The sequence below is a fragment of the Struthio camelus genome, chromosome 6 (assembly GCF_040807025.1).
Source record: "Struthio camelus isolate bStrCam1 chromosome 6, bStrCam1.hap1, whole genome shotgun sequence".
In the NCBI taxonomy this organism is placed as follows: Eukaryota; Metazoa; Chordata; class Aves; order Struthioniformes; family Struthionidae; genus Struthio; species Struthio camelus.
The window spans coordinates 40033874-40054976 of record NC_090947.1 but is presented as its reverse complement, the minus strand read 5'-3'; the positions used below and the strand labels follow the sequence as shown (position 1 = coordinate 40054976).

Here is a 21103-nt window from a genome sequence, read left to right as displayed (position 1 = left end):
TCTGATTAGAAACACAATCACAGAACATTTGAATGCCATCTCCTATAAATTACTAAACAAATCTAGAAATCTGGAAAATGATGAGAAATTTGCTTATTTTTGTATGCGATTAATTCCATTGCCACCATTTCCAGAACACTGTTCATTATCATCTGATAAATGTTGGTCTAGGATAGAAAAATAAACACTTAACGCAAACACTGGTGGTCCTGAAATCAGCTGTAGGCCCAAGATTTCATCTTATACTTGCTAAAGAATTCATGAAGAGTTGGGTGACTTCTTGAGGAGAAGACAGACATTATCTAAAATGCAGACCAGCTGGTTCAGAACCAAAAGCTATTATGATTCAAGGTTCATAAATTCATATCCATGTGAAAAAAAAAAAAAAGGGAATTAGCATTTTACCTGTGACCTCATGCTGACATGAAGGGTCAGGACTGAAGAGAAATGGACACTGCCATTCCTGCTGCTAGAAGTCCTTTTACAAAAGATATGATGTGCACAGACAGAGCTGCATGAATAAGCTTGAGTTACCATTACAACACTGATTTTGCCACCACCCATCACAGATACTTATATGGCCAGTAACACCATTGTATATTATTTTTCCACAGTGTTTTAGAGAGTTTATCCTCATAACCCCTCTATGGAAGATAGAAATGACACTACCATCATTTTGCAGATAGAAACTAAAGCAAAATAACCTAGCTAAATCCAAAGATCTGTAAAAGATAAGTGTCTACTGATCTGTTGCATTTGCTTCCTGTCCTGGACCTGAAATTCACTAAAAACTGATTTAAGAACCCGCTCTTTCCAGATCAAAAATTTCCTTTATTTCAAACTAAATAAGTCCCAACAGATACCTTTCTATAATAAAGCTAGTGAAAGATAAATGTTTTCCTGAAATATAGATTCATCTCATTCTTTGTCATGAGACATACTCATCTTCATTTCCTGGGCATGGACCCATAAAGATAAGACTGTCATTCCAGAAATATTAACACCCGTGGACAGAACAGCACCAGTGAGTTTTAGTAAAATGTCTATTGCAGGAAAAAAAAAAAACCAACAAAACCTGTAAAATGTGCAAAGGGATGCCAGATTAAGTCAGTCACAACTGTCTTCATGCAAAACCCATCTGGTTTCCATGCATGTGTGTCTTGCATGTAAAACACTTGCGTTGGATGGTAAACAGGGTGCGGGCAACTGTTGGGACATCTCTTGTCAAACTCAGTGTTCGTGTTCATTTTAGATAGCCAATTCCTGGGGCCCCCAAACATAGCCCTTTCGGCATGCCAGGTGGATCTGCTGCAGACGCCCTGCACGGAAAGCAGCTGTGCAGCAGCCGCGCTGACGGTGACAGCTGTGACAGACTTTGCGCAGGATGGGAACCGCATCACTCACATCAGAGCGAAGCCAGCCAAATGGAGCGAACTGCTCTGGAGGGCTTACACACCAACGGATGTAAAGGTTGGTTCCTAAAATAATTTGGAAAACATGTCACATTTAATGTGGGAGTTTTAATAGCGGAGAAAACAAGACAATAAATCTTAACCATATAAACACTAACATTTGGGGACTGCTGTTAGCACAGTAAACCAAACCCGTGACTTTCTATGCCAAGAAAATTAACATGTAAAGCTTTTTGTTTTAACAGACTTACGTTTGATTATCCGTCAGCACGTCAGTAGGGCAAACAGCTAGATGACAGACGTAACCCAGTTTGCCTGTGTGCTCTGCGGGAAGGCAGGCGGAGGGCAGAGGGAGAACCCAGTTTAGGGAATTAACATTACTTTTCAAGGACGAGAGGAAGAAAAAGTCACCAGTTTGGAGGAAAGTTTCCAAAAAAGCATAGACACCACGTGGACCAGATCAAATTGGTCACAGTGAAAGGAAAGCTGGTCCTGCAAGAAAACCCTGTGCAAAAAAGGTGACTGCCTCTGTAATGAGAGAGGAGAACAGAATCAGAACTGCTGTGTTCAATTTGTGACCCTGCCAGTAATCATCGTGAGCCCTCCGATGATACTCTTAGCCGCACTCTCTCTCCCTGTATCTGTGTATAAAATGTCCAAAATAAAAATAATGAAAATCAGTGAGCCAAACCACACTTTCACTGCAGAAAGCCTGCCCAAAGGAGTGTGGCAAGCAGCAACTGGCCCATCAGTTGTGAAGGTCTTTCAGACTCTCAGCTGAGAGGTTCCACAGCAGTGTGCTGTAATGCTATGGCCTGAGAGAATAAGCCAGAATACATATTTGATTTGATTCAGCTACAATTTCCAGAGCATTTCCAGCATCCAAGCTGGTATATTACAACTAACAGTAAATACACCTCCAGTGAAATATATAATATGGATGGTAGTGTAGTCTCATAGAATAACTCACATTATAATTTCACTTAAATTACCTTTGCAGCAGAATCACCACCATGATGTTAGTGGATTTACTCATGAAAGGATGAGATTAAGCTGAAACAAAAGAATTTTTGTCTTTAAATTTGAAATTACTAGCATGTAACTATTTCGTTTCCTCTCCCACACAGGTTTCTTCTAAACTTTTAAAGATTTTTCTTAAATCAGCAATAGCAGCTAACTCAATGCAGTACACTCACGTATCTGTATTTTTTTCTTGAAGTTGTGAATGCTTCCATTAAAATATGAAAATATAGCAAATGAAGTTAATCAATGTTTATGTTTAATAATAAATTGCATCTATTCCTAGTTAAAATTTGATCTACAGAAATAGATAGACACTAACCCCCCTCCCCATTGTTGCTTTGCAGATAATCAGAGGCATTAAGGTAGACCAGTTCCTGCACTGAAGGAAAAATTCATATACTAAAATCCACAGGGTCCTTAGTTGTTCAGACTTGTTCAACCATTTTCAACTTATCTGAAAACTCCATGGAAATGGTGAGCAGAACAGTCTGACATACTCAGATGCCTGAAAAAATGGATTTCTTCAGCAACCTACAACTACATGTACAGTTGAATCCTCTGCTTGTGTCACGTAAGATAAGAGCAGGGCAGAAAAGGGCTTGTGTATCTGTTTGTTCATATGTTTTACTTAGAAAGGTCATGGCAGCGGAGAAAATGGGAAAATTCTGAGCTACTTCTTTACATCACTCGGGCAGACACAAAGTGATGCAATTGACCTCATATCAAAATGCTGTTCAAAGGGGTGCTCTGTTTTTCATTCCTCAAGACAATCACTCTGCTGGTTGGGGATACCAGATACCTGTGGGTGTTCAAGCAATGTCACTGTGGGAAAGTTAAAGGGCATTTTAAAGCATGACGTATTGTCCCAGGTGAGGAATTTTATCAGTAAGTGGAGTTCTACCTTTTCCTTCTTACTCATTTATTTAATTTCACCACTGCTAAAAAGCTAAATTCTGCTCTGTCACTGAAAGACTGCACAAGGATATAGTGGCCGTTATTCTTCCCCGCTCCACATATCACGGCAGAACTAACTGAATCGCACCTCTGGATTTGTCACGGGCAAAGAGCAAACAAGCAGCCCTGACCAAAAAATCCCCGGCGGGCCGGATATGAGAGAAACATGATACTTCATCATTCCCACCAGTGTGACTGGGGAGCTCCTCATATTGCAAACCACTACAGCTCCTATGCAAATAACCCAGTCTTGCATTTCTGAGCACTGGGATAGCAATATGCAATCACGAAAAAGCACTATCATCTTGAGAGGACGTGGCAGTGGAGGCCTAACTGTGCTGAAGATAGAGAGGCTGCAACTTCAAAGTGAGCTGTCCTAGCTCTAGCTTTCAACAGCAGCATTTCTGCTCCGTGCGGGTGGCCAGAGCTCTTAGACCTTGTCTGTGATCCAGCTTACACCGAGGTAGCTGAGAGCTGAAGCAGCTGAAGATCCCTGCTGATCTTAGTAGATCTCTGCTATCCCTTCCTCTTTTATTTGCATGCTGATAGCAGGCAGGTCCAGCAGCCTCATAATCGGTACCTGATCAATAATCTGCACATCAAATATATTAATCGGTCATTCAAATGCTGTATCAAGAAATTTAAGGTCAGACCGGTAGACAGTCAGTGACTATTAAAAACGGTAATCCTACTTAATTACAGCACACCTTTTATACCATACTTCAGGCCCTGGAAATTGGTGCAATTTAATGAGCGCTCTATCCTCTTGATAATTTCAAGGAATGATCTACTTCTTAACCAAAAAGGCTTAATAGAAAAGCTTCGCTTTTTTACCAAACAAAGAAAGGTAGTGCGTTACATCAGGTGGAGCAGGCGCGCTGAACTCCTCGTACTGCACGTGATTAAACGTTTGAAAGCGAAGCCTATTTTGTACCAATTCGCTCTCATGTTTTAGAAGTCAGATTTCGGTTTATACTTGACACACGAACCCTGCCCCTAATGTTTTGTGAGGAACAGTAATGAAGAAAAACCACTGCGTAGACTGTATTCATTACACTTTTCATTTTAACTAGGTCACAGTTCAAGACCTCCCAACAGGGAACTGCTACTCTTTCACCGATCCACACATTATCACGTTTGATGGATGGTGAGTATTCTACTTTGAAATAATTTGGCGCAATTACTGCAGTCTTCGGCTTCTGGATGCAGCGTGTGTTTGGTTGTACATTAGAACAGCAAAAGAGCGTTGTGCTAGTTTGCTTATAGTGATTAATGTAGTGCCTCAATAACATACATGGTCTCCTTGCAGCTGGTTATATTCCTGTGAACAAAAGGAGTAGGAATGTATTGATCCAGCAGCTGAAATGGTTCTGATACTGAGTAATTTTTACAAAACAAAGGTCAGATTCTAAAATGTTCTTCAAACAAAACTGTCATTAATGCTTCCGAGAGGATGTCTGCAGCATGTGATACAGCGCTGTGTCAGAGACATACCACCTCAACACAAGTGAGCCAGGGTGTCCCCACAGCAGCGTAGTAAAGTGCAATATCAAGTCACTTTCCCCAAGAACGCTGTTGCATTGGTATATGAGCAACTACCTCTGCATCTCTGTATGCAGCTGATAGTCACCATCATAACCGAGGAAACATAAAAATGTCTGTACTGGCTCAGATGGAAGAACTTCAGAAATGGTGATGGGCAAATATCCTCTGATATTATCCGGTGATAATGCTGCTGAAAGATGTAGTGAGCCAAAGATGGTATCTTTGTGTTTCACAGCCTGTACTGTACAGATTTTTTCTTCAATTAACTTGCCTAATCATTCATGAATATATTTACCCTAGATGCTTTGCATAAACACAGCAAAGTTTTTAAAGTTCACATCTGGCATGTTTGAACCACAGTTACTAATATTTCAGATCACATTCCAGATTTGCCATTCTGCTGTTAACCTCATAATGGTGCAGATAATGATTTTATGAATATAGCCTCCAGAGGGGCTCAGCAGGCATGATATTCTAATTTCAACATCCTAATGTCCCAATTCCAACCCAGCATGCTCTGGAGCTAGCAGCATGCATTTGTCGGAACACAAACCCTGAAATGACGTCAAAGCTAGAGAAATCTCAGCATGAAAGGAGAGTAGGAAAGGCACTGGCTCCCATAAAGGTTACACTTCCGCCTCAAGCAAAGGTGTCACCTGAATGGGGTAGTCTCAAGTAGGAGATTAGCCCCTGCCTAGCTAGGCCTTTCCTATTTGCCTCCTCCTTTGCCACATAACACAGTCAGGTACTTGTTTCATGTAAGTTTGGTTGTTCAGTCTGAAAAAAACGGGGAAAAGACTCACGGCTCTCAGGAATTAGTGCAGTGAGCAGACAATCACTTTTCCCTGGTTGCAGAAAACAGTTTACTTCGAAGGGTCTGTTAAACCTCGTAAAAAGGGACTATCATGGGCAAGAGCTTGGCAGTACAGTCATTCAGAGAGAATTGCAAGGGGAGAGCTCCAAGTGGTGCACAGACATCCAAATGCTGCTTGGCATCTGCAATTACTTCAACTCTGGGATATTAAATTAGATTAAAAATTTATTTAAAAACAATTTTATTTGAATAACTCATTTTGGAACCCTTTAATAATACGTAGAAATACTCCTGTGCAAGTTTATAATTCCATTTGAGTACAGGGAGATTGGAAAAGACCATCATCTGTGGCACTCTACCTCAGAATCACAAAACCTTGAAATGGAAGAATCCCAGGCATAGCTCGGGCCCTCAGTAACAACAGTTTTCTTCTCTGTGGATATTCATTACTGTTTTGTCCAGTCTAGCTTCAAATGAGCCAAGTGATGGGGCTTCCGCCATCTCGATAATCAGGTTACTTCACTAAGACATATCACTTCTTGATATTCAGCCAAGTTTCTTACCCGTCATTTCACAGTCCCATTACTCCTACTTAGTTTCCCATTTATTACTGTAAATAATTTATCTCTCAATTATTGTAATGATTATGCTGCCCTATTAGACATCAGTTAGGCAACCTCTCTGTCTGCTTATTGCATGCATTAATCTAAAAAATGATAACATATTGACAAATGAATTTAAAGTTCTGTATTTAAGGAGCTGTGAAAACAATTCCTGCTTCTGTCTTGATACAAACCTATAACCTACAGATAGAGTTCTGGAATGGAAGCATTCCCTTTTGGCTGCGAAATGGCACGTGGTGGAAAACTGTGTTTGGAATGAGCTGTGCATTAGGTATTGTGAATACAGAACAATTGCACAAAAAACCTTGTGGACTCAAGTAAGAAGCCACATGAATGTCCTTCGAAAATAAAAAGGCATCAGAAAGAGACCTAGGGGTCTCTGCAGATTGTAAACGGTGGAGCAAGGAAAGAGAATAAACTAAGAGAAACGTTTCCTAGGGACCATGAAGCAGTAGGCTGAAGGGGTAAGTGGGACATGAGCTCTTGAGTATCAGGAGTTACGCTAGCTCTAAGAGTCAGTAGACACAGGCTCAGGTAAGAGCATTACACAAGGAAAAAAAGAAATATCCAAAATTAGCGAAGAGAATCGAAGGAAAATGTCAACCTTCACCCATCTTTATACGGCTATAAAAATGGTAGCAAACAAAGCTTAATAAAGAAACTATCAAAACTGCCTCAGAGATAAACGGCAGAGCATCCTTTAAACAGCATAACCCAAGGAAATAAATCTGTTCCCCCACTGTTACCTAGTGACCTGTAAGCCAGCTTGCAGGGAGGCAGTGAAGATTGTGTAGGAAGAGCTTGATGTGAAGAGGTGGTGGGCAGCTGTGTCTTCGGCACCCTTTCTTCCTGCTCTCCATGCAGCCCTGCGGAGGGCTCACCTAGGAACTGTAATACTAAACGCAAAAGAAAGTCTGAACATGACCATTTCCCAAAGCTGCAGGAGTGTAAGTAGGAGTGTAATAGTAGGAATGCTTTCTACACAAATGTGCATGCACCTAAACATACTCTCGCCTTTCATAGATTTTCTTCCTTTTTCTGACTTTCCCATTAGCAGTGGAGAAGAGAAGGAAAAATACACAATGGAGAAAAGCAAGGATGAAAGCAGACACAAAAATAGAAAACTGCAAGCTTCTGGTTGCCAAAATTTAAAAGAAAAAAAAGGCTCATTAAAACACAGTTTAATTTAAAAACATTGATTCTATTTTTTTTAGCAAATTTGTAAACCAGAACAGTGAAAATGGCATGAAAATCAAAACATTGCCTGGAAGATATGGACTTTTTGGTAACAAAATTTTCCTACTGAAATGGTCACTTCTAATGTATAAGCTATTCTGTGAGACTTCACAGTAATACTTCATTTTGTAACATTTGCAAATACTTGTCAATGTTTTTTAATCTGGTTTACTGAGTACTGAGCTCACATTACATCTGGGGTAGTTAGTTATTCACAATATAACTAAAATACCTAACTCACAGTTCTAATGATAACGCTCCCCTTCTGCATGCCTTTTGCTAATATATTTTTACAGAAATATTTATCTTATCATTTTATTCTTTTGACAAAATAGACTGAAAATCAAAGAAGAATGTGTCATATTTTACAATGCAAGCACACTCAATTTGTGTATATTGGTGCATAGCATTAATTATACTAGCTAAAATCCAGAAATAGCACTTCCTTTTATAGCAAAGTACCTTCTAAATTAAATGAATGTGAAAGCTTGTAAAGCAAAAGTATGGCCTTCATTATTAGTTATGGCATGCTATAAATATAAAAGCCTTTCACATCATAAATTGTAGATTCTTAAATATGAAATATTAGCTTTCAATATGGTGAAAATCCTTTTATGGCAAAATGTGAAAAGGGAAATATTTCTTGACTGGTGAGTTATATCTGACTAATGCTATTTTGCATTTTACCGAAAAAAAAACAGGAAAGAATTGTGAGATTTCTCAAACGTTTACATAAATCCATCAATATTATCACAGGGACACTGCCACCACTCCCTGTATGATTACAAAATACCTCAGCTTGCATAGTTTTACTGGCATTCACCATGTCAGCCCACAACTAAGTCCTGGACATGAGAAGGCAGCCCTTCCAGAGATGCTGTTCTAGTCTTCCTATTTTTTTGACAGTCGGTAGAAGTTTATACGTCCCTAAGCTTCCAGGGACTTCTGAACATAACCCAGCAGCTTCGCTTTGAGAACACAGCCACTCTTGAGCGCTGAACATGCAGAACCTGGAGGACTTCCCGCAGCATAATCCAACACTTCCTAGGGTAACAAATGGTATAAAATAGTTCTCACTGACGAGGGAAGTGGAAGCCCAGAGGGACACATCAACAAATAAAATGATTTGGTGGCAAAACTGTGACGGGAAAAGTTTAGGAGAAGTCACAATAATAACTGAATCAATAAAAAGGTGAAGGAGATCTCAGTGCAACCTGGTGAACAGTTCAGAGATGAGCGTATTGCATTAGTTAATCTAACACTACTAGTAGTGTTTACATAATTACATATATTTATTTTCCCTTCTACCCATCTCTTATCATGAGCCAAAAGAAAAGATTCCTATAATAACATCTCATTATCTTAACCAAAGACTTAGGAGCATTACATAATTCTTGGATAAAGAGCCAAGGAAGAAGAACTTGATGCCCTCCTTGGAAAAAACAACCCAAACACATATTTGGGAAGGGAAGGGACCACTTTATATCAATGCATCCATTGCTATAGATTATTAGGGAAGCAGGACTGCAAGGTGCACAATGGAGTGCTATTTAGACACAAGCAATAGTGCCTGGTTCACAAAGAATATGCAGACTCCCCTCGTACAAGAGCTCCAATAACTCGGCTTCACGCTTTCAGCTCTTCAAGCCTGCAATTTGATTTCTCAAATGTTGTCCAATGAATGATTATCACAATTATAGTTGTATAAACATCACAAAAGTTTACCTGATTACATTCAATTATCCATTCAAGTAATTCAAAGCCAGTTGAAAGCTTCAATTTAGACACACTGCAAATTTGTTATGTGCTATGGAATCCATGTCATGGCTTAATTGAAGGACTCTAAGTGACTTCCAAAAGAGCTGGATTGGGTCCACTGTCTACGCTTATTAAGCAGTAAATAGCTCCCATTACGACTGATACACCTGATTAGTCCAGATAATGCCATTTTGCTGCATATTTTTCCATCAACCTTTCTAAAAAAAACCCTTCCTTCTGAATTCCTCCTGTTGAAAGGGCTATTGAAGGAAACTGGCAGGTGATTCTCATTAAATTTCCCAGCTCCTCATTTTCTCCTGTGAAGAGGTCCAAATGGAACTAGCATTTTGATGTTAAAAGAGATTAGATATTTCTAATGTTTTCCTTAGTTCAAATCAGTATTTGCAACAGCATTTGAGCAGTGTACTTAGGGTTTATGTACCTGATTAGAAAATAAGATGAGACAGAATAATTCAAAATCTTTTTATGGCCAACTTCACTAAGTTTTTCAAGATGAAATAAAAAAATCAGATGTGTTTGCTTGCAGAGAAAAGCAGTTGCAGTTTAAATTCTTACTGTATTTTAAGATATATACTTTTCTATGGCTTTTACTCTGAAGATTAATAAAATACTGATACATGCACACTAAAAAATCTTAGGTGTTCAACCAAAGATAAAACAACAAATTATTTGTTCCTCTGACTACAAAATATTGCCTGAAAAAAATAGTGATGTTTGTATGACATTGCTTAAAAAAAAAATCCTGTTATTTAGTTTAGTGGTTGATTTTGTTTTGCATATTACTTTTCACATTTTCTTTTTTATTGCAGAAAATGATAAGGCTTATTATTATAAGCTTATAGCTTATTTTCCATTGTATTTACCTTCTTTAAAATCTTGTTTAAAGCTAAATGTAGTGCCTCAAAAGAAAGTATAAGGACCACCGCTTTTAAAGATGGCAGCTGTTGGCTTATGTGGAGAGATGTCCGGCAACGTCTATATAGTATATAGCTACTGTTTGCTTTAGTTATGTACATCACGTTGGAATAAAATACAGAGGAACAGTAAGGCAAGATTATAGAGTGAGAAAAGAGAGAACAGTACAGGAGGATCCTCTTGCAGGCCTTTCTGCTGGACTCCCTAGCGAACCTGGCTGCAGGACAGAGGAATTTTACCTAGCCGGTGCAGAGGGAACCAGCTGTGGAATTACTCTCCTCCCGCACTCAGAAGGAGCAAGGACTTCTTGTACTGAGAAGAATGAAAGCTCCAAATTGTTGAACACGCTGCAACGTGCTGATTGCCAATCCGTTTAGAGTGAAACTTCTGCTTATAGTGAAGTTGCTCCGCAGGGGGAAAAAAAAAAAGGCTTTTTAACAGGTTTTCAGTAGAATCCCAATTTTTCGTAGGAAATATTCACCTAGCCACAGTCAGTCTTGTAAAAGTTAGCGATTAGTCACAGAAGATGTTTTCTGAGCACTGATTTTGCTTTGAAGAATATCATGCTGTAAAGCATCCAGTTAGAACCAAAACATATTTATTAAGGCCTGGAGGCAGGGACTTTTTCCCATTTGCTTTTATCAAATGTTTATCCTTTTTATCCATGCCCGTTGCCATAGCAGCAGCTCTTAGACAGCTACCAGCTTTTCACATGAATTCTTATGCACTTCCAGCTAATAACTCCAATGGCATTAGCTTGCTTACGGTGCTGAATAAATGCTTCCCCATGTGTTGATTTTTCTCTCCCCTTCAAGGCCAGCCACCACACTGGCCTAATTAAAGAGAGCTGTTGTACAAGTACAAACAAACAGCCATTACAGGTGGGAGCTCTGGGTCTCTAAATCCTGTTTTTGTTTGTTGCTGTTTAGGCGTTACGATAATTATAAAATCGGCACCTTCCTTTTGTGCCAGAGCCTGTCGCGGGTGTTTGAAGTGCATGTTCGGCAGTGGGACTGTGGAAGTCACCGCTCTGCCGCAGCCTGCAACTGCGGAGTAGCTGCACGAGAGGGGAATGACACTGTTGTGCTGGATATGTGCAACGGTCATTTTCGGGAAACCAAACCACAGCTAGCCATCAAAAGCGCTGACGCATCGCCACATGTCAAAATCCTAAAGTCCTATGGAGGGAGAAAAATAACAGTACGTGGATATTTGAGTACTTTTGTTCTTGTTGTTCGTAAAAGTGTGAGTTTAATATCTCTGAATGATTACAGAAGTTGCTACAAAAATATCTGAAGCCATAAGAGCGCCTGCAGCAAAAGGTACCGGAAAATGAGACCAAGGGAAGGAGCTGGTTGAAGTGTTAGTTTAACAGACTGTTAAACAAAACAAAACAAACATCTCTGTATATTTTTTGGAGACATATCTACAAATATCTCTAGAAATTTCTTGGAAACATATCTCAGTGCCAGTACTGTTACTACTCACAGTACGGCATTCTTCTCACAGCTAATTTACTCTAGGCACTAATCAACCATTTCATTTACAGCAAGTTTTTTGTAGTGCTTCTGATACAAATATTCAAGGAAAAATCACAGGTAAATATAGTAGAATAATGGAATGGTAGAGCGTAACAGTAAGGCAATAATAGTCAGAAACAGAGAGCCCCCAAAAGCCATGAAAATGGGCTGCAAATGTGGAACAACTGGTATAACTTGAATTATTTGCCTAAAAAAGATAAGGCCGTAATATACTTTGCATGCATGCAAAGTATGTGCATATCATTTATCCAACCTATATGCAAAATGATGCATATCACTTATCCAGACTGTGCAATTTTAATCCAGTCTACTGGTTGAAATCACTGGAAGAATAAGAGCAGGCTGCACTTGGGGACTTTGGTGAGCAGAAGAGCCACAAATTACAGCCAAGAAGGTAATTTCATCCTAAAGTTGTATCATCAAAATTTATTGCCAGAAAATATTTTGAGTGAAAGTAGGTCCACAGCAGAGCCAGAAGGATGTGAGGCAGTTCCTGTGTTTTGGCTCTCTGTAATCTCCCTTGGAAGAGATCTAGAAAAGCTAGTAATTGAAAGTCTGTTAATTACAGAACAGAGAAAAAGCAGAAAGCAAGCTGTCATTTCATTTTGCAACTGAATGCAACATAATCACAGTTTTATTACAAGAATAATCTTAACAAGGAACCCCCCCCCCATCCTCATTTACACCTCATGTAAGTCTCCACTGATTTCCTTTGTGTTTAAAACACATTAGGACACCTCTGGGACATGAATATGAATCCTGCCCTCATCTGCATGGGAATCTGCAGGAACAGCATAGCAACATGTATGGGTCCTCATCACACAGCTGGGAACAGTGCACCGCGATTTGCGTTGCACTCCCACTCCCCCAGCCTCCCAGCCCTTCTGCCCTACACCTCAGCCTGACTCCATGTCCCCAGCTGCATCATGCAGGAGCCGGGTCCCCGCAGCTCCTGTAGCGCTCAAGGTGGCTGCTTTGAATGGCATTAAGTTACTTTCTGTTTTGTGCAAGGTGGCAGCTTCCAGCAGCCAGTCACTTTGCATCTCCGTAAGCTGAGTTCTCAAAAAAGCTTCTTCAAAGTCCCCATCAGCAGTGGTTAAATCCAGGTGGGTTACAGAAAAGCTAGACAGTTGTTAGGTCCTCAGTGGCAGACTGCATGTCTTAAGAGGGGCAGCAGGAAAACAGGGTTACAGCCCTCTAAATTCCTGAAATAAATCCACAACTGCAAATACTAATCCAAATAGCACAGAAGACTGAAACAGCTCATGCAGTCCTGACTGCAAGGATTTTGCACACAGCATTGTAGCAAATGTTCCTCCTTGTAGTAAAGAATGTAGTTAGAAGGCGTATATTTATCTCAAAGAGGAAACCAACTACTACCCAGCTCTGTGTCAACAGCAGTTCTCCTGTTCCATCTTTTAAACAACTTAGAAAAAATTAACTAATCAAGCCATTTTAGCTTTCTGTTTGGGAATCATTTTTTTTTAACTTACCTTGGAAAGCCAGATATACAGCTAAGGTGGACATACAGCCAAGGCCTTTTGACCTATTCAGAGGATTGGTTTTACGCAAGCCATTCAGGAAGTCTTTGACATGGAGCAGGCATGGTCATGCCATCTGCTTGCTCATCTCCTCCATGGTTTGCAACACCTCAGGCTATTTCAAACTTTGGCGTTCCACAGGCTCTCATCCTGTGCTGTTGTAGTCCAGAAGACTTCTACCGCTGAAAAACATGAGAAAATTCTGGGTCTTAAAGAAAGAAAGACAAATGGCACACAGCATAAGCCAACTGTGTGGTGACTTCCATTATTGGCCAAGGTCAATATTCTGAGAAAAAGATACTTTAAATGCCCAGACCAAACCAAAGTGAGCCTGAGTTCAAAACATGGTATCCCCAGCTCCCACTGATACCAGCGGAAGTTTGTTGCTTAGCCCAATTGGACTAGGAGATCACATACAGGTAGCACCACAAGAAGTAATCATTCCTGAAACGATGATTAGGGGGCTAACATGCCCAAGATTATTATTTATTGCAGTAGTCAAAATCTAAGCTCTGGATTCCCGCAAGGAAATAAAAATGTATGTTAGTCACATCCTCATAGATATGAATAGATTTGGTGGGGAGAACCTTATAATTAAAAGGAAACAAAAGAAAGAAAGAAAAGAAAGCAATGGGCACGAGTTGCCTGAGTAAGCTATTCTCAACAGTTTGGGCAGGGATGACTTAAATAAGAAAAATAACTATTTTGGAATTATTTAAATGAAAATTTTCTGATTATTTAATGTATGTTTTTGGTCAACTGAAAACATCTAATTTTGAATCAAACAAAATACTAGGCTTAGTTATCAGGATAGAGCACTCTTGCCCCCACTCCTGGTACAGATTAGTTTCAAAATCATTTTACCTGGAAAAATATAAGAAACAAACAATACATTTCAGTTGAAGAGATTTATTCTTTTTTTTTTTTGGTTGGGCCACCAATCTGAAAAATCCATTATCTACACAGCTCTACTTCTTTGTCTTACCCTCAAGAATTTTTTTTTCTTTTAAAGGTCAGTATAAGCCTACCACAAGTTCTTTAATGAGAAAATTGCTTTATCCACTTTAAAACACAATCATTTTCTGGGTAATCCAGCCTTGGAAAATGAAACGATTTTTCAGAGAGAAGAAAGCTGTTTTTCAGACTTGGCAGTTTATCTAAAAAAAACAATTTCCTAGGCAAAGACATAAGGGTGGTCTTACTGTCGTGGAAGTTGCTTCAAAAATTAGCTGCTAACTTTCCAGTGGTAAAACTGCAGTGAATGCAACTATTAATTTAAAAAGGAAGCACTTGAGTGTATTTATATTTATATAATGCTATCAGATATTAGCACCATAAAATCTGAAAGCAAACTAAGTAATAGCACGAATAAATATTTATAGTGTATCTAAGCGATCTTAAACTACCACTGCTATAGCCAGCATCCTACCTTTTATACTTTTGTTTATGGAAATGGACATTTTTTATTACATAAAAAGCTCAGTAATGGTTTCAACTCACTGGATTTTCCTGCCTCTTCAGATCATGTTCCCTTCAGGAGCATTTGTTCGCGCCGATGTGAGCGAGTGGGGAATGAGTTTGACGGTGAGGACGCCGAGCAGCGACTTTAACAGCACCCGAGGTTTGTGTGGCATCTTTGACAGGAACGGCCGTAATGACTTCCACCGCGCTGGCGGGAGCCCTGCACGCCCGCGGCAGAGCAATACGCCCGAGGAAGACTTCATAGAAGAGTGGAGGTACAAAGTTAGAGGATTCCAGATCTGGAAGATGTACTGTAACATTATTTTAAGGGGTGTTGATACATTTATTTCATTACAGAGCCCTTTAACGACCTGACAGAGAGATCTGCTTAATCTACCGAGGGAAGCCTGGAGGCCCATTACCATCCCAAACATCTCAATAGCTGATTTTTCAGCCAGCACAATACACATAAGCAGTTACTGAGAGACAAGTTTTATACTCACAAGTGATGTCATGTTAACAGCTGGGTTAAGATCCCACTCAGCTGTTAAAAAAATGCAGCTCTCACCCACACTGGAAAATGTAGATAATTGACAATAGGGATTAATTAAGGGCTTCGTATTTCCCTCGTTCTTTTATTCCTGAACACTAATTACGGTATGTGGATATAGATTAAATGCTGCATTTTGACAAAGTGTGGTAATATATGTACCATGCTAAAACTTAATATCTACTCTACTAATGACAGGGGGCTTTAAAAACTCTCATTTTCTGAAATAGACGGTCTGGAACCAAAGCCAGGAATCTGACTCTGTAACATGCCCCTATCCCTATCCCACATTTTAATTCCTGAGGCTGAACTCTAAAGATACCGGCAAGGTGATCCCAAAACCAAAACGGGATTATTTGGCTGCGTAGGTTTGCTTGTGAAGGATGGTTTGCAAACAGTGAAAAACAGGATGATCCTGATCACTTGTTTACTTGTACGGTTATTGCAAGATCAGCTTGGGTCCTGATAGTCTCTCTGTTTGGTATGGGAAAAACAACTGCAGGAAGATTTGGCACAGGTGAAACAAACTCAAACGTTAGTCAGATGGGTCAATATATACCTTAATACAACACTTATTCTGCATACAGGAACAGTTTCCTTGCCTCAGTCCTTCAGTAACAAAAAATTTTAGACCTATTACATTTCAGCAAATATATAAATATATCTACCATATTCTAGTAATGTCCAACAGGCTTAAATGTTGGCTATCTGGTGTCAATTTTGACCTGTAGTTAGAAATACTACAATTTAGAAGTCGGCAGCCGTCTTTAACAAATCCTAACACACTTAATGTTGTGAGGACCAGTCAGAGATTGCTTCTGGGAAGGGAAGTGGCAAATTAGTTCAGAGCAAGGATGACCAGCTTCTGACACGCACAGTGAGGGGCGACCTTGAGACTCTTGGGAGGAGCTGTTCAAAGCAAGGCTGCCAAAAGATCGGAGCCAAGTCAGAACATGTGGGAAGATAATTTGCTTATAAAGCAGGGAAGAAATTGTGCAATGTGCTTTGCACATGTGATGGGAATACCTCAGGAAAGGTAGAGGAATCTTCTGCTACATGAGAAGGGCAGAAGGGTGACAAATTTAACTTCGCTGAATCCCCAAGTAAGGATTCTCAAGGACTCTTCAGAACCCATGCCTGATTCAAAAACCAGCTGAAGTCAATGGGAAGGCTAAAGCTATCTCCAGACGAGATTGCATCAGTCTCTAATCCACCCACGGAGAACTGGCACAACAGAAAATAAAACTTGGAGGGTGATTTTTCTGCTGCTGTTTTTAATTTCATTTTAAATAACAGTTAAGGCATATTAGACTTTAGCACTCTCCAGCACCTGAAGGTAGGCTGCGTGTTGGCCATCTGGCAGATCAGTTCTTTCCCTGGCTCCCAGCTCTCCCAGGCAGCTGCAGGGCTCAGAATGGCACACATCTCTTTTAAACATCAGCCCTCCGATGCAACTTTTAAACAATAAAATGACATCAGAACCTCCCAGGCCTTAAAAAAGCATCCTGACAAGGAAGCGCCGGATTCTAAAAGACAGATTTTAAATAAGCATTAGAAATTAATAACACATTTTGCAGTTATCCGATGGGAAAGCAACAGCAACACTACTCTTTTTGGACTCTGTATACTAGTATTCAACTCAGTTTGATAACCACTGGTTTACTTAATTACTAAATATGTAATATTTAACCAGAGTCTCCAGTTTATGCAGTGCTCCCTTAAAAAAAGACCTACTTCTGCTGCCTTATTATGTTTAACTTTACAGCTTTACAATGTGTCTCTGGGTAGCTGCATTTACAGGTAACATGACCATTCAGAAGCAGAGAAACAGTGTGCGCGCAATAGCCACGTCTAATTTAAAGTTGCACTGTCCTTTTCTGCAAAGGGCAAGAGGTCATTTCAGTACTCCCACAATCAACAAAACATGTTTTATTGTCCTGGGCTGTAGGAAAGCTAGTGCTGAGTGCATAATAGCCTGTGCATTTCTGTGAGCATGAAAGCCTTCCTACCATATCATACTGTATGCTGTTGTGCCTGCACATTGTGAAAAATGGTTTCATAAATGTCTGGGCTCATATTTCAGAAAGAGAAATTGGTTCATTTTGCCTCTGTCACTGTGATTTTTTTTTAAAGTTAGTATTGTATCAATGATCAAAATAATAATATAATATATTTTCAATATATACTGGAAAAATTGAATAAGGCAATTACACTTTCTACCATAGAATCTAATATCTGGCTTCAAAATGTTTGCAAATGTTTTCATTTTCCTGAACCCTCTGCATGCTGGCTGTAAGACAAAAATAATACCAAAATAATCTAAATTTTTGGTGATATTCCAAATTTGTTTGGAAATAAAGCACTGCCAGCTCCTGGGACAAGAGGTGTATCTTTTTCTACAAAGTCCCAGGATTCTTCTTGTGCCATACAAAGAAGATCAATAAGAAATCTTACGCTTATGAGATTTCCAGAGAAATTTTAATCATGGTTGTTTATTCAAACTAAACTCTCTAAAAGTTTGCCCATCATGAAAGCTGGACTAAATTAAAAAGGGAAAAAAATCATCTTACCTTATACGATACCCTGACCCCTATGATCAACAGAAAACTTCCTTGTGTCAAAAAAAAGCTCAAAGCTCCATTAGAAGACCAGAATGAAATGACGTATGCATAAAACTTCTGAAAAGAATAAAATATATAAAAGAAGAAAATACAGTGCTCCTAACCTTAGAGGAAACCCCCTGTAATTAGAGCAAGGGTAAATAGAAGTATTTGAAACACACACATCTCTTTTTGTCATTCTCCAGGCTGCATCTGAGTCACATCAGGGACAAATCCAAGGCCTCATTTCATGTGTAATATGCAAAGGGTAACCTGCTCCTTAAAAAAGTTCTGTGAAGTGAAGTCGTGCAGTTAGGCATTGGGCCAGCAAAGCACTTAAGCATCTGTTCCCAAACAGTCCCAGTGCAGTCCTAAAAAATGTACAGGACAACGCTGGAAGGACAGTGCAAAAGTGACTAAAGAAAACAGAGATTAAACTTATTACGTACTTTGCTAGACTGGGAATTTATACATTCCTCAGACTCCAGGAAAGCAAGTTTACCTAATACTGTACACCAATTTGCTGAAAGTTTCTTTCTAATCTCTATTTTTACATTAGAATACCTCCAGGGAAGAGTTTATTTGACAAGACTCCAGCACCTTCTGAAGGGAAGCAAAGGAAAAAGTACTGCAGATGTCAGAAGGTGAACACTAAGTCTTGGCACTCGGTAAACACGCTGAACACCTTTCAGAACTCTTACTCTCAGTCTTTTGGTTGCCGTTATGAAAATGTGGATTATGCTTCTGCAATCCCCTATCTAGATGTTACCTCAGAATTTGTCTCTCACCCAGAAACAGAAGCTACTTTAAGAAATGGGAAACTGCTGGCCAAGCCCTATCCTCAAAGATATCTTCCAAAATCAGTCAAAAAGCGGCGTAGCCCTGAGGACCGATTAAAGACACTCACGCACTTTATTAAACCAGCAGAAGAACTGCAGAGAGCAAAACAGCAAGACGACCATTACGAATACTCATTGTTTTATCCATTGCAAAGCCCAAGCCATATAGACTCAGAGAGCTTTGCATATTTTTTCCCAGAGGACTACTTTGAAGGGATTCGGACAAAACTCCCACTGGCATGGCCTACTCCTAATGGCCTAACCTCTGCCAAAGCTCTGAAGATTTGCCACCAGATTCTTGCAAATTCCACCATTGGCTTAGTGTGTAAAGGTGTCCTTGGAAAGCAAATGGATGAGGCAATTGATATGTGTCTTTCAGATTTGCAACTCAAGGATGATGTGGCCTGGGTGAGTGCGCTGATAGCCCTTTTGGAAAATGAATGTGAAAGAAGAGTGCTAGGAAACAGAAGTAAACTGTTCAGTGCAGGAAACGGGCCATCTGCTAGCCAGGAAGACATCCTCACCATTCTCCGGTGTCCTGATTTCTGTAATGGCAATGGACAATGTACAGAATTGGGCTGCCAGTGCTTTGAAGACCACAGCTCTTACGACTGCAGCACTGCCAAAAGTAAGTAAAAAATTCTGTTTGTTCCTGCCCTACCCATCTTTCTGTGGTATTACAGTTATTAGGTAGAACATCTGCACAGAGTTGTTTGCTCTTCAAACAGTGGTACCAGTAAGATATTTGATGAATTAGTAATCAGTTTTTGACCTTGAAGAGCTGATCAAAATATCTGGTTGGCTGGTCCTTCCCTTTTTCGCCTCAGTAACTTTTTAAAAATGGATTTTACAAGCCCCTTAGCAAATTGGTTTTGCAGAAGTGATTTTCTTTATATCTGATCTATCACCGGCATGCCAACAAGCAAGCTTCTGACAAAAATGAGCGTCCTGCTCACCTTGTGATCAATATTCATGTTAGCACTGTATAGATACTTCTTTTTTTTTCCCTGATCAACAGAGAATAAAATTTGAAAATGAGTTTCAAACACTGTATTAGTTAAAAAAAAATGACAAAATGAACATGTAACATTTTCAGAGACATAAATAGCTATAGGACTTATCTGAACTTCAGACTTGTGCATTCTACAGACCTGATTCCGCAAATATTTATGAATCGCCTTATGTTTAAACAGGTGGACGTCCCACTAGATTTGTTTCTTCTTTACACTTCAGCCTCTCAGTGTATAAATCCAAGTCCAGTGTGACTATTCACAGTGCTTGAAACTAAGCACATGTATAAATGTTGGCATTAATTTAACAGTTTATGCCCTGCTTCAGCAAACTGCATAAGCGTATGCTTAAGGTTACAAAAAGGTACTTAAGGCTCAGGCAAGCAGTTGAGCTCCTGCAGCTTAATAAGCGGCAGCATTTCAGCTATGCTGAAATGACAAGGCACACTCTCATAGCCCATCCCAAATGAGGGGAAACATTTTTCTATGATGCTTAAGCTAATGGATATTACTTTGCATTTAGGACAGGTAAAGCCCATATACATACGATCATTCCTCCTGGCTCAGCTGACACATCAGAGTCTCCGTAAGCCTCAGGAACCCACCTGCACATCTGATACTTCCAATGCATTTACTAGCTAGGATGAGACTACCCATGTGCTTCAGAATAAAGAAGTTTCAGTGTGCTGATTTAAAATAGTGAAATATAGCCTGGCATTTGCTTCTTGTTAATGATAAGCTAAAATTTAGGATAATTTTGTAGATCTGGAAGAATTCTCTAATTCACACAGAGAACAACTGACATCAGTGACTGAAAAGTGACTTGAGCAGTCTTGTAATAATTATCCAATATATAACTCAGTGATTCAGGTAGGGGAGCTGCTCAGACCAGATTTTAAGTTTTTATTTAACACAGATTAGAAGAAAATAACTTTGAGTCCTGTCACTGCCTTGGTTTCTCCAGCTGAGAAAATTGTAGTGGATGGTCTTTGCTTCAGAAATTTTCTCTTTTGGAAGTCTGTTTATTAGAGTTCAAAATACATCAAACTATTTCTTCTAATTTTCTAAAGAGATTCACTAGTGTTGCCTCAGCACAGACAGTGACTTCTCCTAGCTGACTCCTCTCACCAGTGATATTAGCCTAAAAATATCTCTGTTCAGCTTCTCCCACAGTCTGCTTTAATCTCCACTGAGTGACCATTGCTCTTCACCTTCTGGAAGGCTTAGTTTTTTAGTTACATGCTCCCTGTCCGAACATCA

General features: G+C 39.6%; 1 protein-coding gene across 11 annotated transcripts in view; it reads left to right on the top strand.

The window, feature by feature from the left end:
• Positions 1-21103, top strand: part of LOC104145706 (von Willebrand factor D and EGF domain-containing protein) — a 200309-nt gene that overhangs the window by 76508 nt on the left and 102698 nt on the right. For all 11 annotated transcript variants that reach the window (XM_068949286.1, XM_068949287.1, XM_068949284.1 and 8 more), the window contains 5 exons: positions 1253-1470; positions 4463-4536; positions 11231-11501; positions 14905-15119; positions 18554-19461. In XM_068949286.1, coding sequence (XP_068805387.1) covers positions 1253-1470; positions 4463-4536; positions 11231-11501; positions 14905-15119; positions 18554-19461 — 1686 coding nt within the window. The remainder of the gene's footprint in view (positions 1-1252; positions 1471-4462; positions 4537-11230; positions 11502-14904; positions 15120-18553; positions 19462-21103) is intronic.